This window comes from Centruroides sculpturatus, unplaced genomic scaffold (genome assembly GCF_000671375.1).
Source record: "Centruroides sculpturatus isolate CEXI.00-Female unplaced genomic scaffold, Cexi_2.0 scaffold1085, whole genome shotgun sequence".
Lineage (NCBI taxonomy): Eukaryota > Metazoa > Arthropoda > Arachnida > Scorpiones > Buthidae > Centruroides > Centruroides sculpturatus.
In genome coordinates this window covers 60,191-78,758 of record NW_019385453.1, presented here as the reverse complement: position 1 = coordinate 78,758, position 18,568 = coordinate 60,191, and the positions used below count along the sequence as shown (strand labels likewise).

The 18,568-nt window shown below is 38.5% G+C and overlaps 4 protein-coding genes across 4 annotated transcripts in view; 2 read left to right on the top strand and 2 right to left on the bottom strand.

Annotated features, from left to right (window-relative positions):
* LOC111639150 (nitric oxide synthase-interacting protein-like) overlaps window positions 1-18,568 on the bottom strand; it is a 127,441-nt gene that overhangs the window by 49,398 nt on the left and 59,475 nt on the right. The window lies entirely within an intron of this gene.
* LOC111639144 (toxin Cn11-like) lies at window positions 2,829-4,163 on the top strand. The gene is made up of 2 exons (XM_023384933.1): window positions 2,829-3,069; window positions 3,850-4,163. Exons 1-2 carry the CDS (start codon window positions 3,021-3,023, stop codon window positions 4,101-4,103), a joined length of 303 nt encoding a protein of 100 aa, XP_023240701.1. The 5' UTR covers window positions 2,829-3,020; the 3' UTR covers window positions 4,104-4,163.
* LOC111639145 (putative beta-neurotoxin RjAa1) lies at window positions 6,013-6,855 on the bottom strand. The gene is made up of 2 exons (XM_023384934.1): window positions 6,774-6,855; window positions 6,013-6,333 (listed from the first exon to the last, which is right to left on the bottom strand). Exons 1-2 carry the CDS (start codon window positions 6,820-6,822, stop codon window positions 6,086-6,088), a joined length of 297 nt encoding a protein of 98 aa, XP_023240702.1. The 5' UTR covers window positions 6,823-6,855; the 3' UTR covers window positions 6,013-6,085.
* LOC111639146 (neprilysin-1-like) overlaps window positions 10,056-18,568 on the top strand; it is a 38,326-nt gene continuing 29,813 nt past the window's right edge. Inside the window, exons 1-4 of the mRNA XM_023384935.1 lie at window positions 10,056-10,162; window positions 10,276-10,317; window positions 10,825-10,986; window positions 11,053-11,136. Coding sequence (XP_023240703.1) covers window positions 10,845-10,986; window positions 11,053-11,136 — 226 coding nt within the window. The 5' untranslated portion in view covers window positions 10,056-10,162; window positions 10,276-10,317; window positions 10,825-10,844. The remainder of the gene's footprint in view (window positions 10,163-10,275; window positions 10,318-10,824; window positions 10,987-11,052; window positions 11,137-18,568) is intronic.

Sequence of the window (18,568 nt, the reverse complement as noted above, 5' to 3'; positions counted from 1 at the left end):
CTAATGAATACGAAGTTACAAATTATGTAAAGGATAAATTTCAGTTAGTTAATAATTTTGCAATTAAGGGAGCAAGTAGAGGACGTCCTTCTTTTGGAATGCTCGGTTATAATACTGTACATTCGTTACTTTTTCTTCCAAACACATAATCGTCTTACAGTTAAAATTACGCAAGTTAAAATCTTGCCTATTAATTTAATCTATGCTCCTTCCGGCGGAAATACGAATATGATTTTAGAGAAACATTAATGCAAATTGATAGATATCCACATCCTAGAAAATACGTAATTATCGGTGGAGATTTCAATCGGAGACTCATCCATGGTTTTGCACAATTAGATCGAGTCTCGAGAAAATCAACGCCAGAAAAATAATTGGGCTGCAATTTCAAAAAATTGTAACTCTATAAATTCCCACTGTCGTCCATCCGTCTGATGCCCGCCTATCTTTCCTTAATCTTGAGAAAGTAGTTAGACAGATGAAAGACGAGACCAGGCCTTAGGGGCAGGAGGCCTCGATTAACTATATACGAACTTCCGATGCAAACCAATAGTCACGTTATTTCAATTAAAAATTATTTTCGCAGACGGAATTAGATACATCACTGGCACGGCTTCGTTATTAATTAAGAGAAAAAAGCATTACGTACGGTAGCGAGACACTACTAAACTTAAATGCGTTGTGACGAAAATTTGCAGCCCGGCATTGTGAGGATGTCGCAATAAATAATTGTTTATTGTGACATTGCCGGGCTGCAATTTCTAATGCTCTCCACCTCGAATAAGTAATGTTTCATCCGGTACTGTACTGTACTGTACGTCATATTTTTCCTTTAATAATAGAGTCGTTCCGGTCATCTAACACCTTTGCGGGGGAATATTTGAATTGATATCCCACGTGACTTTCGGTTCGAATCGGAAGTTCACGTACAGCCTCCTGCCGATAACGTTTCCGAATCTATCTAGCTCCGTTCTCGAAATTAAAGAAGGACGGACGGACTGACCTGTGTATCTAAGGAAACTATTGATTTAAAAAATGCGGTTATTTCGGGTATTGCCCACACGAGTGGCACTCCGCTCCCGTCGCGCTCCGTCCCTCGTCATTCTTACCGTGGGCCCGGTTGAACTTACGACGAGTACCGTAAAATTTTCACGTCGATAATGTTGCGCGACGTCATAATCAAGAATATAATTACACACGCAGAAGTGAGAATAGGGAAATTTGCAGGAAACCAATCGAATGAGGCCCAGTGGCGCGTTATAGCTTTATGGGATCCCGGGAAAATTTAAATTACGGGCTCCGTGTACATTGTTGACTTCAAACATTTTTGTTCGGAGGATTTTTGAGAAAATCTCCAGGTGTTCGTGTTCGTTTTCTAACGTCACCTTTGCTCTGCGTTAGTCTCGCGCTTGCGCCAAAGCGGCAATCTAGGGTTTCTAGATATGGCCCAAATTTAAATTTCCATATTCTTACTACAGCAATTAGCTTATGAAAGATTGGTCGAAGGCCCCCGTCGGTGGACCGCAGGCGATTGCCAATTTTTGTGGACCGCAGGATATAACGCGCCACCGAGCGGACCCGTTATTTTTCCATTTGAAATCAAACTGCAATTAAATGGAAAATTTTATCCGCCATTTTCATTTTTTTTTCTGTTTTATGTTTTTAGTCTGGTAACGGAAACGACGCATCCTGAGATAAAAATCGTACCATGTAATTATTTATAATGGGAGTTCCTATTGGTACATTCGCTATCGTAATACGAAGAGAAACACACTCCGATTTACTTTCTAATTGCATCTCGTTTTCGCCGTAATTACGCCAACGGCAGCTGGAAATATATTTTCTGCCTTTTCATTCTACTAATTTACTAAAGTTATAAAGCGTTAACTTTTAATGCGGAATAATAAACATTTTATACAACGATAGTCACCGACGCCATTTTGCGCCTTTGTCCGACACATTTCTCCAATCTCAAAACAACCAAACGAGATATTAATGACGTTGGCCCATCGCCGAAATCTATCGTTTATTCGGACGAAAGCGCCGCCTTGCGTTTTGTTCGGTTCCGTTATTTGCATTACCCGAAACCAGCAAATAATAGGATAATACATTCGTGGGGAGAGACTTGTCAGATTAACGGCGAACGAAATTAGATAGATGGAGATTGCCGATAGTTTTCGTAGACGCGTTCCGTCGTTAACCGAATTTCGCGGAACTGCCGAAGATTCCGAGATTTACGCCCGCTCCCAGGGGTGACGAAGCAGTTGTTTCCCTGTCGTCAACCGCCGACACTCGAGGCGGGTTGACGCTCGTTGCGGATGAATTCGGCAGACACCCGTTGCGCGGTTCCGTATAACAACCGGGACATTTCTCGTTTCTAGCACTGTTTTACACGACGGATCGACGACGAATATTCCGGGCGGCCGCCTTCTCGTCCACACTTTTCGCCATAGTCGAGTGTCTTACTGTAGATTATCCACACCGGAGTGGATATTCTACGTAGAAGGTATACGTATTTACATTCGGAATGGAGTAGAGTATATACGAGAGACTTTAGAAATGAAATGGACGAAAGCGATTCGGTTCAAAACCCGAATTCGTATCGGTGAATCGAAAAACACGTCGGAAGGAAAACGGGCGGGTGCGTCCGAGACGGGAAATTGTCGTCGACAGATTCCACCTGCAGAGATTTGCGACATCACACGTGCCGTGATTTTTATTTTTACCGGCGAGACGGCGAAAAGTCTGGGTCGAAACTAAATTTTCGTCCCGTTGCCCTTTAATACTCGGAAACGGGATGCGGGAAGAAAACGTCCGTATTATTACGTCGACGAGCCGCCAGCGTACGTAACCATTTTGGAGCCGCCTTTAGACGGTAATTAACGTATTTCAAACGCCAAGTATGAAATTTGGAAGCGTGCCAAGGGAAACGCGTAAGAGCCGGTCGAACCTTTCGAGTATATAAAAATACGTCACCGTCGACAACGACAGACCGCGCCGACCGCTCGGCTTTTTCGAAGATGAGAAATCTAATTTTAATGGTTTTCTCGGTAGCCGTGGCAATACGCGGTAAGTTGCTCACTCCTTCTGTTTTACACATACACAATTAATCTTTAGTGTGATACGCGGAAATACTTCCACGTCCGTTATTCGTAAATATGAAGGGCAATGCAATTCTAGATGTATTTTAGATTTAATTTCCGATAAAAAAAAATATCCTCGTTTGACCTTTGCAACATTTAACAAAACTTTTCTGGGACGTTTACGGAAGAATGGTCGGCATTTATCGGAGTTATTCAGTCCCGATGGATTCGTTTCGGTTTTCTTCGAATGAATAATCGAAAATTGTGGAATGAATTTTTAATTGATAAACGCCTTCTCTATTCCGGCGAATATAATTTATTGTTGAAAAGTCTGTAATTCGCAACGTCTGCAAACCAGGACGAAACTCGAGAATGGTCGTTTCGATTTTGTAATTTTCGAGCATTGACGGGAAATATACATTTAAAGATGGGGGAATGATATAATATTATGTTTGTTTGTTTAGTAATGGCAGCAGTTGGGCGATCTGTCTAGTGGAATGCCTTCTTGGAGGATTTTTTAAGGAAAACTGGCCCCTATTTAAGCATTAAAGACGTGGAGAAAACCCGGAAAACTCCACGTGGCTAGTGTTCGGGAAATGAAGACCGCTCGGCCGGTGGTGGGCCTTTCGGAACAATATAACTGTCGACAAATTTATATTTAAGTTTTAATATTATTTATTATATATAGACTATTATAGGCGTTATTGTAGTTTTTATATAACTATTGTATACAAATAATAATTGTAAATTGCGTTTTCGAGTTTAGAAATGAAATGCTCGAGGACGGGATATCCGATTAGAGAAAACGGTTGCAGAATTAGTTGCGTAGCCGGCATAGAGGACGACTTATGCGATACTTATTGCAAGAATAATGGAGCGGAAAAAGGCGTTTGCAAAGATCCCGCTTCGTCTTGCTATTGCGAGAATGGACCCCTCCACATGGCTACTTGGAATGCCGATTACGCCAATTGTGAGGCCTGGAAAGAAAATTCCGTTCGATTCTATGTTAACGAAAATTAAACTCTACGAAAGGAAAAACTGTTAAATGTTCACTGACACGTTTATTTTAAATAAAAATTGAAGTAGTTAACTTCTGCCCTTTTGTTTTTTTAAAGGCTTTCTCGTAAACACGACAACACTTTGCAAATTAGTCCAAACGATTAAATGTATAAACTTGATTTAAAACTTGCGTTTAATGTACTCATCAAATATTTCAAAGTTATAAGTTACGTATGCACTCGAGAGTTTTAAAACGTAATTTTTCGCAATACGAATATTGACTTTATAACGTACTAACCGCGTGTTCCGACGTCTCTCGGGCTTTTCCGGAGGTGGAGGATTGGTGAAGTTGGATTCGGAGCGGATGATAAAAACCGTGGTCTTAGTAACTAAAATGTACATTTATTGACGCGAAATTTTACGATAATTCAACTGCAAAACACATACACACACACAGATTTCTCGGGCTAAAGTTAAGAGGCTTTAGGGACGAGACCAACACTATTTTGTCTAGGGATTCGAAGAATATTCGTTCTAAGTTAACAGTCCACACTAATGTAATATCGATACGAGATAAGTAAAATACAGGAAGAATTTCTCGATTTTAAAATCATGAGAGAGAGTTTACAATATATATATTACTTGTACATTCCATTGGAATCGTCTTTAAAATATGTTAAGTTCGTACGACTCGATCTTGACGATTCTGAATCCAGCGAAAAAATGTTGAGAACCTCGGTGGAACGTAGTGTTTTGAGGGCACACGGGAGAAAGAACTTCGGACTAGAGAGAATACTTCGAGACAGAAAGGGAACTTCAAGAGAGAACACCCGAGAACACGAGAGAGAACCCTAAAAGTTTGGTGTTCTCGACTTTCATGGTCCGAATCTCCTTCAATGAGGAGTTAGTTAAACACACCGTGTGACGAATTCGGCAGACACCCGTTGCGCGGTTCCGTATAACAACCGGGACATTTCTCGTTTCTAGCACTGTTTTACACGACGGATCGACGACGAATATTTCNAACTTCGGACTAGAGAGAATACTTCGAGACAGAAAGGGAACTTCAAGAGAGAACACCCGAGAACACGAGAGAGAACCCTAAAAGTTTGGTGTTCTCGACTTTCATGGTCCGAATCTCCTTCAATGAGGAGTTACTTAAACACACCGTGTGACGGGAAAAGGGGGTGAGTTGCGCCACAAGATGTGTCAATAACTTTTAAGATAATTTTAGTGTTACGGAGGAAAATGATCTAATCTTACTTGTTAGTCAAACAAAAAAGGAAGTTTTTCCTTCGTTAAATTAACTAAACTCGAAAATAAAATAAAATTTCTAACGAATATTTCAAATAAACATTTCTTTAAAATATTAATTAAATTGACCCTCTTTAATAAAATGAATATATTAAATGACCTCCAAGTTTTCAAAGAGTTATCTCCATTACAAAACACTTCGGTGGTACGTTATTTACTTATACGATTTTGCACTTAAGCGCCATATTTTTCGGTATTTTTTTATTTACTTTGAAATGGAGAATTTAAGGTGATTTTTAAAAAAGTGCTAAAGCGAATTGGGTATTCTCTTCGGCTAGATCCGCGCCGACAGCGAATGGTCCTCAAGTGCAAAAAAGCAAAGCAATAACTTTTTGCACTTGCGGGCCACTCGCTGATCACCAGTGGCGGATTTCCTCACAGATGCACGAAGCGCGTGCCTGGGTCCTCATAAATCAAACAGACCTTAAAATTCAGCTCTGAAAATTAAAAAAAAAATTACTCCGGGAGCAGACCGTCGGGTTCGATTCGGGATTCCAACACGGGAGAGAGAGCAGGTGTTCGTCAATTTTATCCAGTGTAAATCCAGTATAATACGTAATATTATTTGTGTGCAGGAGAAAAGGGCATTAAAAAAGAAACAAATACGAAAACCAGTTAAGTACTTTAATTTTCATTTAAAATGAATATTTGAATTTTTTCCATACATTTTTTGAGATAATTAAATGATATCAAACTAAGAATCTAACAGAATTTTCGTTCCAGTACGGACATTTGGAGGAAGCCGCATTCCAGATCATCATGGTATCGGGCGCATCGTAACAGAGACAGGCCGAAGCCGCGGCACTGCAGACAGCGTCATCCGCTCCCTGTTCCTGGCAGTAAGCGATACACAAATCGTCCTCTTCCAGCGGTACACAACTGATTCTGCAGCCGTTTTTCGCTATGGGATACGCATACTCTAAAAGACATTCCATTTCTGAAATCAACAATACAATTTACCTTATTTTTTATACAGTCTTCATGGTAGATACATGGAAAGTATAATAACGCTTATAATATAATATGTCTATACCACAATAATATTAAAACTTAAATTTCTCGAAGATTTATCGTTCCTTCTGCTTCTAAATGTATAATACCGATGGAAGCTGGAAAATTTAAAACACCGAAACGACGATTCTCAACAGTTTCGTTCTTATTCGGAGTTGTCAATTTAGACTTTTAATCATTACCATTACGAAAGTCTTCTTAAATTCCGTTTCTCCCATTCGTTTCTTTTTTTCGGAAATTAAATCTAAAATACATCTAGAATTGCATTGCCCTTCATATTTACGAATAACGGACGTGGAAGTATTTCCGCGTATCACACTAAAGATTAATTGTGTATGTGTAAAACAGAAGGAGTGAGCAACTTACCGCGTATTGCCACGGCTACCGAGAAAACCATTAAAATTAGATTTCTCATCTCCGAAAAAGCCGAGCGGTCGGCGCGGTCTGTCGTTGTCGACGGTGACGTATTTTTATATACTCCAAAGGTTCGACCGGCTCTTACGCGTTTCCCTTGGCACGCTTCCAAATTTCATACTTGGCGTTTGAAATACGTTAATTACCGTCTAAAGGCGGCTCCAAAATGGTTACGTACGCTGGCGGCTCGTCGACGTAATAATACGGACGTTTTCTTCCCGCATCCCGTTTCCGAGTATTAAAGGGCAACGGGACGAAAATTTAGTTTCGACCCAGACTTTTCGCCGTCTCGCCGGTAAAAATAAAAATCACGGCACGTGTGATGTCGCAAATCTCTGCAGGTGGAATCTGTCGACGACAATTTCCCGTCTCGGACGCACCCGCCCGTTTTCCTTCCGACGTGTTTTTCGATTCACCGATACGAATTCGGGTTTTGAACCGAATCGCTTTCGTCCATTTCATTTCTAAAGTCTCTCGTATATACTCTACTCCATTCCGAATGTAAATACGTATACCTTCTACGTAGAATATCCACTCCGGTGTGGATAATCTACAGTAAGACACTCGACTATGGCGAAAAGTGTGGACGAGAAGGCGGCCGCCCGGAATATTCGTCGTCGATCCGTCGTGTAAAACAGTGCTAGAAACGAGAAATGTCCCGGTTGTTATACGGAACCGCGCAACGGGTGTCTGCCGAATTCATCCGCAACGAGCGTCAACCCGCCTCGAGTGTCGGCGGTTGACGACAGGGAAACAACTGCTTCGTCACCCCTGGGAGCGGGCGTAAATCTCGGAATCTTCGGCAGTTCCGCGAAATTCGGTTAACGACGGAACGCGTCTGCGAAAACGATCGGCAATCCCCATCTATCTAATGGAGTTCGCCGTTAATCTGCCAAGTCTCTCCCCACGAATGTATTATCCTATTATTTGCTGGTTTCGGGTAATGCAAATAACGGAACCGAACAAAACGCAAGGCGGCGCTTTCGTCCGAATAAACGATAGATTTCGGCGATGGGCCAACGTCATTAATATCTCGTTTGGTTGTTTTGAGATTGGAGAAATGTGTCGGACAAAGGCGCAAAATGGCGTCAGTGACTATCGTTGTATAAAATGTTTATTAAAAGTTAACGCTTTATAACTTTAGTAAATTAGTAGAATGAAAAGGCAGAAAATATATTTCCAGCTGCCGTTGGCGTAATTACGGCGAAAACGAGATGCAATTAGAAAGTAAATCGGAGTGTGTTTCTCTTCGTATTACGATAGCGAATGTACCAATAGGAACTCCCATTATAAATAATTACATGGTACGATTTTTATCTCAGGATGCGTCGTTTCCGTTACCAGACTAAAAACATAAAACAGAAAAAAAATGAAAATGGCGGATAAAATTTTCCATTTAATTGCAGTTTGATTTCAAATGGAAAAATAACGGGTCCGCTCGGTGGCGCGTTATATCCTGCGGTCCACAAAAATTGGCAATCGCCTGCGGTCCACCGACGGGGGCCTTCGACCAATCTTTCATAAGCTAATTGCTGTAGTAAGAATATGGAAATTTAAATTTGGGCCATATCTAGAAACCCTAGATTGCCGCTTTGGCGCAAGCGCGAGACTAACGCAGAGCAAAGGTGACGTTAGAAAACGAACACGAACACCTGGAGATTTTCTCAAAAATCCTCCGAACAAAAATGTTTGAAGTCAACAATGTACACGGAGCCCGTAATTTAAATTTTCCCGGGATCCCATAAAGCTATAACGCGCCACTGGGCCTCATTCGATTGGTTTCCTGCAAATTTCCCTATTCTCACTTCTGCGTGTGTAATTATATTCTTGATTATGACGTCGCGCATCATTATCGACGTGAAAATTTTACGGTACTCGTCGTAAGTTCAACCGGGCCCACGGTAAGAATGACGAGGGACGGAGCGCGACGGGAGCGGAGTGCCACTCGTGTGGGCAATACCCGAAATAACCGCATTTTTTAAATCAATAGTTTCCTTAGATACACAGGTCAGTCCGTCCGTCCTTCTTTAATTTCGAGAACGGAGCTAGATAGATTCGGAAACGTTATCGGCAGGAGGCTGTACGTGAACTTCCGATTCGAACCGAAAGTCACGTGGGATATCAATTCAAATATTCCCCCGCAAAGGTGTTAGATGACCGGAACGACTCTATTATTAAAGGAAAAATATGACGTACAGTACAGTACAGTACCGGATGAAACATTACTTATTCGAGGTGGAGAGCATTAGAAATTGCAGCCCGGCAATGTCACAATAAACAATTATTTATTGCGACATCCTCACAATGCCGGGCTGCAAATTTTCGTCACAACGCATTTAAGTTTAGTAGTGTCTCGCTACCGTACGTAATGCTTTTTTCTCTTAATTAATAACGAAGCCGTGCCAGTGATGTATCTAATTCCGTCTGCGAAAATAATTTTTAATTGAAATAACGTGACTATTGGTTTGCATCGGAAGTTCGTATATAGTTAATCGAGGCCTCCTGCCCCTAAGGCCTGGTCTCGTCTTTCATCTGTCTAACTACTTTCTCAAGATTAAGGAAAGATAGGCGGGCATCAGACGGATGGACGACAGTGGGAATTTATAGAGTTACAATTTTTTGAAATTGCAGCCCAATTATTTTTCTGGCGTTGATTTTCTCGAGACTCGATCTAATTGTGCAAAACCATGGATGAGTCTCCGATTGAAATCTCCACCGATAATTACGTATTTTCTAGGATGTGGATATCTATCAATTTGCATTAATGTTTCTCTAAAATCATATTCGTATTTCCGCCGGAAGGAGCATAGATTAAATTAATAGGCAAGATTTTAACTTGCGTAATTTTAACTGTAAGACGATTATGTGTTTGGAAGAAAAAGTAACGAATGTACAGTATTATAACCGAGCATTCCAAAAGAAGGACGTCCTCTACTTGCTCCCTTAATTGCAAAATTATTAACTAACTGAAATTTATCCTTTACATAATTTGTAACTTCGTATTCATTAGAATGCCAGCTGTCTACTGAATAAAAACAGTGTTAATCTAATGGATCGTCCAAAATTTAAACAAAAAAAAAATTTATTATTCGTATCTTGTACGTTATAGAGTAACAGTTTCGATGGAGTAACGTCTAGAAACAGTCGACTGTTTGTACAGTACGTCGGCTGAAATCCTTATCTCGAACATCCAAATACTAATAATAAAATTTAACTGTAATCTATATNCCCCGTAGTCTTGAATCAAAGGACTCATTTAGAACGTTATCTCATTTTTACCGTTGTTGTGTTGTTGGCTCTGTGTATCGTTTTTATATACCTAACGTTCTCCAGATCTCAAGGTAATATTTTTCTATATTACTCCTAATTAATTGCTCCTTCAGTTTCGGATCTCCTAATATCTTGTCATTCTCTCTTGTTATTCGATTTAAAAAGTTATTTTTGCTAATTTTAGGAAAATTATCGGTGTGTTTGTCTCCGGAATGTGTTAAAACAGGTAAGACAAATGTAATTATAGGCTACATTTTTAGTGTCTATACTAACGATAAAGACTGTAAATGCCTTTCGACATTTCCGCGCGTTTAAATGCTGGAATACAGGTCCTCGTATAATCATAATATAAAAATCATATAAATTATATAAGACGTTAATATGCATTACAGCATTTGCTGTATAATAGTTCTGTTTCGTTAATGAAGCTCGTTGGCAAATATTACGAAAATATAACTTTGATTTAAATTAAAATTTTAAATATTTACTCTATGTCCGAATCCTTTATTTGTACCTTAAATATTACTAAGATGAATATTCAAATTATATATTTAATTATAATATATAGATACACTGTTTAGCAGTTTTAAATTTCAAATAATTTAATTGAACGTTACAAAAATATTATCATCAAATATTAATAAAATTTCTAAATTCATTTTCTCGATAAGAAAACATTCGCAGTTTTCTTAGTTTCTTTAGTAGACGACTTAATTAGATTACGACTTTTTAGCATCATCTCTCTTAAATGCCATGGATCAGACGGCAGATCCGTGCACGGATTTTTTCCAATACGCCTGCGGAACTTGGAACAAGCGCCACGTTATCCCAGAAGACAAGAGCAGCATCAGCACTTTCGAAGTGATGGCCGACGATCTACAAGTCGTGCTAAAAGGTAAATATTCCATGGCGTAAATATTGCACACACTTCAGCCTTCGTTATTCCGCTTGTTTATTCTAGATCTGTTGGAAGAACCCACCAACTCTTTCGATAACAGTGCCACTATCAAGGCCAAAACTTTTTATCGTTCTTGCATGGACAAACGTAAGTACACTTTCCTGTTAATAAAGGAATAAAATCATATTGCATTCCATTTTAATCCCACGCACTCGGATCGTAATAACCTTCAATACGTATCGATCGAAGTCCTTCTAAAGTTTCGCACTCGTAATTTATCGCCTTGCGTTAATTAATGCCACTCCACGTCTGCCAAGAAACATCATTCTTCACCTTATTCTATCGTCTCATTTATGCGGCCGAAGAAACTTTGTTAGAAAGAGAATAGAAACGGATTATAAATATTTATAACAATGTTTCTTTAATTAGATATTCATATTCATCGGGGAGCGACGTTCACCACAATTGCGACGATCAATCGAATAATTTATGTTACTTATGTTTAATAAGTTAATACCGAGAAAGATTTAATTTAGTGCATACAAGTATAGTCCTATCTATAAATATCAAACTTATTAGGTTCGTATGAAATCGTATGCCTTTGATAAAATTACATTTTCCTATTCTTTCATTGAATTATTACCGTAGATATTTTATAAAGATGATTCGTGTGATAAATAATAAATGCTAATACTCTATTCCAGTTAGTGAAAGGTGAGGTAAGACAACAAAATTGTATAGAAAAATATAATTTTACTTATTTCGAAATAAATAGTTATCCATTAATCGAACGTATGACTTAAAAAAGAGAAAGATGACAAAAAAAGATCTGAGAGCCTGGATAAGTTGCCGATTTCAGGAGTTAATCGATCGTAAAACAGCTTAGTTTATTGGCTGTTAAATCAATAAAGTTTACCAGTAATTAAATTAATTGCTAGCAAATTTCTTGATACCATTAATTTAATTGCTAGTAAACTTATCGGCAACAAAAAATTACGTACGATAATTAAAAACAACGCATTTTTTTATTACAAAAAGTAGAAATCTGGTAGTAATTCTACAGGTTTTAGTTATAAAAGATGACATTCCCCTTTTATCGCTCGCTAGAGATATCGATGTTACGTCGAAGGCTCATAAAAAGAAAGAAATGGTTCGTCGTCTTATCATACTTTTTCCTTTATGAAAAGCGTGTACAATTCGCTATCTCCACTCTATGCAAGTTTAAACATGCTAAATTTGTATTTAATTATTAATATTAAATGTTTGAAGCCACCATAATAGCTAAAATTAGANGTTACTTTTTGCCCAGCGAAGCGGGTCCTTGCAGCTAGATTCTAGATTACTCAGAAAAACAGGCTTTTATATATATAAAAAAAACTATATTACATACAAATAAAAACCCAGCGAAACGGGTCCTTGCAGCTAGTAAATTAATATAAATGTAAGAATAAAAAAGATTCCATCCTATTCCAGCAAAATGTTTTAAAATTTTCTAACGTTTTCGGCTATTTATGCAGCCATCATCAAGAACGAACATATAATAGAATAGTATAAAATTGTCCAAATTATAGCCATATCTTGATGATTACTTTTTCGTAATTTTTTCTGTAATGTCGTTAATCCTCCTATGTGTCTTCGCGTTATTCAGATTCCGGGCAAACAAAACACCTTTTCCAAAAGAAAAAAAAATCTAATTTATATTAATTTATTGGACGTAATATCCACAGTAAACAGTATTTCATTCGACAAAATTATCATATCTGGTAGCAAATTTCTGCAAGGAAACTAGATAATATATTTTTAAAAATAATACTGGTGTTTTCTTTCAAAATTGTTTTAAGTTCTTGCTAGCCAATGTTAATTTGACGATATATTTTTAAAAAATTAGAATTACGATTTGCTGTATCTAAAATATCAGTGGGTATTGACGATATTTCTCTTTTCTGATAATGTTTACCGATTCGGATTTATAGTCTGACGAATAAAATGGGAAGTTCACTACTACTATAATTTACGTTAGAATTTATTTATACTGTCTAATTGGATATCCCATTGATTTCTGTTAACTTCGCAAGTTCTTCTTTACGTTATCTTCTAACCTATCAATTCAAGTAGAAAAGAATTGTTTAAGCCCGTGAAGCTTTATAGGTCTTTTAAGGGTTGTTTCATCTTCAATATTCTCTAACTGTGTCTTAGTATTGTATTAATATCTGAAAAATTTTCTTACGTCGACTTACACAAAGACCTCGGCGAAATTTATTCATCCTCCTGCTTTCTTATAGGTTCAAAAAAGTACAAATTTGACAATTTAGACTAAGAAAACTCGTGGCGCGAAAACGTGACACTACTAACGAAAACGAACACACTAGAAAACGTGCATTCACGTTTCCTTGATTTCAAAAGTCCTACGTCTTGTACCGAAACTATTACACAATACAAATTAGAGTCAGCAATTCCAGAAAGTTTCCGGGGTCGGCCCGTTCCTCAATTTTGCATATTGTGTTGACCTAATTCCGTTCGAGAAGAGTTGGTTATAAAGGTCCCAGCACAAATTAACAAAATTCTTATCAAAAACTATATCGATAATTATTTTTTCTTAACCGTACGCAAAGCTCGAGGAAAATATCCGCTATTAGCAGGGGCGGATCTGGGTTTTTCCAGGCCTAGGGCTTATTGAAGTCCAACGGGGCCCCATTTTTGCCCCTTACACTAAGTAATTTTACCATTTTCTTTCTTTTTTTTCTTTTTTCTCCTCGCAGAGGTGCATTTATAGTAAACTAGCCATTATTATTAGTCTTCTTATAGCATTCGAATTCGAAACAATGGATTTAAAATTGCAACTCGGTGACCTGACCAATTACGTTACTTTGATTACAATAAAAAATTAATACTATAAATTAACATTATTATTATATTATTAATTAATATTAAATATTTTTACTATACGACAAGTGCTCATCATTAATGAAAAAGTATTAAAAATTTAAGATAATCAATTTTTGTGGGCGCAGGACTTAAGTCCTATTAGTTCCTACGTAGATCCGTCTCTGGCCATTAGTGCCCTAGTAATTAGAACGTAGAATATCCAGGTTGCGAACAAAACGAAGGAAACCCCAATAAGTGGGCCGTTGTTAGCATTTACTGCTAACAACGGTCACCCTATTGGGATATATATTGTATATTCTCCAAATATTTTCTTTTAAACATGTATTTTCCTTTAGCGACAAGTTTAGAATTTTCACCTATAGCACAATTTTAATTTTCGGTATATAAATATACAGCCAAATTATTATTTTCGAGATGATACTTAATCAGTTCAATTAAAATTAAATTTCCACAACGTAAATTAATTATCATAAGTGTTAATAATTACGGGTTATTCGGGAGTCTTTAATATATTTAGATAAAGAATGATGAAATGTTATTGACAATGTGTTTAATTCAACAACAATTGAATAGAAACAATTTTCTCCTATTATTCCTACTTTATTCTAATACCGAACAAATACACTTTTTCCTTAGCAAGTAGAACTATTTTCCCGATCGTACTTTGTAAATAACATTGCACGAAAATACTGTATTATTGCTCCATAGCTCGCTTTAATAAAGCAATATTCTGTATATTTTTATTCACCAAATTGTAGCGAAACACTGGCCAAATGACCGAGTATTAAAGCTCTCTACTAATCATACAATAGTTTTACGGAGCAAAATAATGACTAAATAATGACCAATTAAATATTAGCTTATTAATACTGTATGTAAAACGAGCAAATATTTATTGTGACGTCGCCCCAATGCCGAGCTGCAATTTTAATCATATTTTTAATTTATTTAATTTAAAATATATGCTCTCTACCTCAAATTAGTACTGTACAAAAACGTGACTCATTGAAGAAGCACACATACAGTACATGCAGCGCACTGAACTTTCGGGGACTCGCTTGATTTTACGTGGAATAAAGTAAGAAATGCTATTTAAAACAAAGTGTGATCCAAATGTAAGAAAGTCTTCAATTTGTTACTACCGAGATATCGAGTTTACAGTTGAGAGAAGTCTCTCTGCCCTCTACCAATTTTACTCTCCCGTTCCTTCCGAGAAAGTCAAAGCCGGATGAATGAATGTAAAAGTAAAATATAATATATTTTTTAATTTTTCACAATTTTCCTTTTATCTTTTCCTTTTATTAAAGTTGTTTTATTGTTATTTTTGTGTCTGATGTGGATTCTGACATTTCGGATAATTAAACAAAGATGAAACGAATACCAATAAAAATTTAGTTGTATCCGAATTTATTAACGAAAATTTTAAAGATGTGATTAAAATTATTTATAATTTAGTATAGCACGACACTATTTTAATATTTATATGAAATGAAGACTACAAAATTTCGATAATCTATTATAATTAACGGAAAATGATCAAATGTCATTTTACTTTGCCGGTTTCTTTGAGCAGCATTTAGGGAAACACGATTTTTCTGGTATTTTTTTACCAGGGGAGAGTCCGACGATTTTCCTGGATCTACCTCCGCCGGGTCTTTCTCTATAGAAGAGCCACAATCCACTGAAGATATCTTTTTCGTCTCCGTAGAAGGTTGAGTAGCAGGTCAATCCGAAACCCAGTCTGCCCATAACGCTGTACAATAAGACGCTGCCCAATTGGCTCACCAAGTCCCCGTCGTTGCGTAGATCCGAGCCGAGACGGACCACCGAGGTCAAGTTGCGATAGGTGAAGTCCTCCTCCACCTCTTTGTCGGGAAACATCTCCTTTAGGGTCTTGTGTTGGCCGTAGACGGTGAACACAAAAAATCTCTTTCCGTCCTCGCGAATCCTGGTCACGGCAATTAAGGACTCTCTGTGTACTCTCTTGGAAACGACGTAGTTGAATTCGTCCAAATCCGTTATCGTCTCTTCTTTTTGTTCGGCTATTTTGATGGAGCCTTCTAACAACACTTGAGTCACTTCTCGATTAGTTAACTCCCGCGCGTGTTTGGCGACGAACAACTCTCGGACGTCTTTGATAACGTCGAAGTATTCCAGAGCCTGGACGAATCTCAGGACGACGTCCTTGTCGCGCGGATACATCAGGTGTTTTGTTTCCAAAAAATGAAGAAGGAACGGATAAACGTAAGCGAAATTTTCTTGTTCCTCCGGCAATTCTACGTAACGGTGACGTTTCGATGTATCTCTGCCGTCCGATTGGCTTCCTTCGACGCAATGGTCGGTCAGACCCACTTCCTCGTTGTTTCGGAGCACTTTGACTAATTTAGAATCGACGTGGCATTGTAGGATGGTGTCCAGGCAGACGGAATGTTCCGTGTCTTTTAACGTGAGTGTCACCACGGGCGAATCGAACGGAAACATTGTATTCATCAATGGATATAAATTAGACATTAGGATTAAAGAAATTCAATTCTGTAAACAATGTTTCACTCGTGTAATTTTAATTTTTCTTACTTGTTAAAAGAGATAAAGAATACCCAACAAATCTTTTAACAATTGAAAAATCATCCAATAATTATTACAATTTTGTTATTGTTTAAAATTATTACAGTTATTCGATATTACGTATTAATCTTAATAATAATAATGACTCTTCCGTGCTCATCAGCTGGTCGTGGTGGGAGAGCCCAGTAATTTTACTGATTCATAGGACAATGCAGACTGGAGCACAAGCTCCTGGTAGGGACACCCATGCCAATAAGGTCTATGGGGAGAGATGAAGCTAAGAGTGACCACACCCACATTCTGTGAAGATATTTATTATGGTAGTAACCAGATCTAAGTATGATACCAGCTCGGACGTCGCCCGGGTTAACAAGGCCCGCGTTCGTGGGTTAGGCAGAGGCTCACGTTCGAAAAACAGGCCACAGTCTCCCTTGGTTACTGGTGGCGAAAGCAGCACCGGCCCAAGCATGGCTACTGCTATGCCCTCAAGATAGATTGAGGAACCAAACCAGCCCTGGTGTTTCTGTTACAATTCATTCACAGACCACAAATTCTGATGAAATGGATATCAGAAATGAACGAGTTTATCATCCGTACTTACTACATCATCACAAAACTCGAAACAAACATGACAGCGAACAGACAGCAACTACACCATAGATTCGCACAACAATATCCTCACCTGTCACCAAACTAAGGGTTGTTGATAAAAAAAGAACAATTATGCGCAACAACCTTATCCCACAACCAACACTCGAACTTATCAAACAACAGGTTGCTGATCAAATACATCAACAGACGTAACATGTCAAGATATTCCAGCAACAAGCACTGATTATAGCACACACACAACCACTACCAATAATGATACTACAGGCATTTCCTCATCCACTACTGATAACATAGACATAGATTTAGTTAATAAGCTCTCACTTATACTTCAAGAAACGTTCACTAAATATACAGGTACAGATTCCACACAAAGACCACGAATACCAAAATTCAACAGCTTTCATTTACGGCGAGTGCAGACAGGCACTTGCGCCAAAGCGATTTTCCTCCGCGCAGGGCCGTCGAGAGTTTGTATGGAACGGGAGTGTAAACTGCCCCCTTTTGCCTCATAGCGTGTTCCTTTAGCCTTTCGTTTCTTGAACAAATAAAATACATATAATGTTCTTTATTAATTAAAAAAACAGTCTTACCGGTAAATATTTTATTTTCTGTTAGTAAAAATAACATTAATTTTATAGGGATAGAATCGGTACGGGTCCCTAAACTTTCTCTGGGCCCGGGAAAAATCTCCATCCTCTCGACGATCTTGCTTCCATGAGCACAGTTTTGTCAATGCGAGGGAGTGTTAATCCTCGTTTTTTCAGATAAAGCAATATTATTCATATATTACTTAGTTATACTTAAAGAAAGAAACTTTGATATTTTACGTGGTAACTAACTCACTAATTAAATAAGTTTCAGATAAAAAGGACCGTGACTTTTTTATTCAAGGTTTCCCCTATGCCTGTGAGATTTGGTCGAACATTTCTGAAACACCTTGCAAGCCGTATGTAAGATGGTTATAATTAAACTGACATTATTCAGAGCCCGCTGGAGCCGGTTTTAACGCACACGTGTCCATGAAACTTAGTATAAATGCCATAAAAAAAACAAACCACCCAGTCGAAGGCTGAGTCTCAATAGATCGCAGTATGGTGGCTGCTCTTCTAAGTACGACACCCCGACCGGTACCTAGGTCGTCTGCGGACGATTTGGTGCCCACACGTCACACCTGCAAGGTCTGTTACGAGAAGCGGACGGCGTACACGCCTCGACGCCGTCCTGATGCTCCTCCGTCTAGGGGCCTCTTCGCCGAGACGGTCGGCCCGCGAGGACCGACACTACCGTCAGGGCTAACGACGCCTTTCGACGCAAAGGACACGTACGATATCGTTGCCGCGGCTAGGGGGGATTCTGACTTAGAGGCGTTCAGTCATAATCCCACGGATGGTAGCTTCGCACCACTGGCCGCTCGACCAAGCACATGTACCAAGTGTCCGAACCTGCGGTTCCTCTCGTACTGAGCAGGATTACTATCGCAACGACTAGTCATCAGTAGGGTAAAACTAACCTGTCT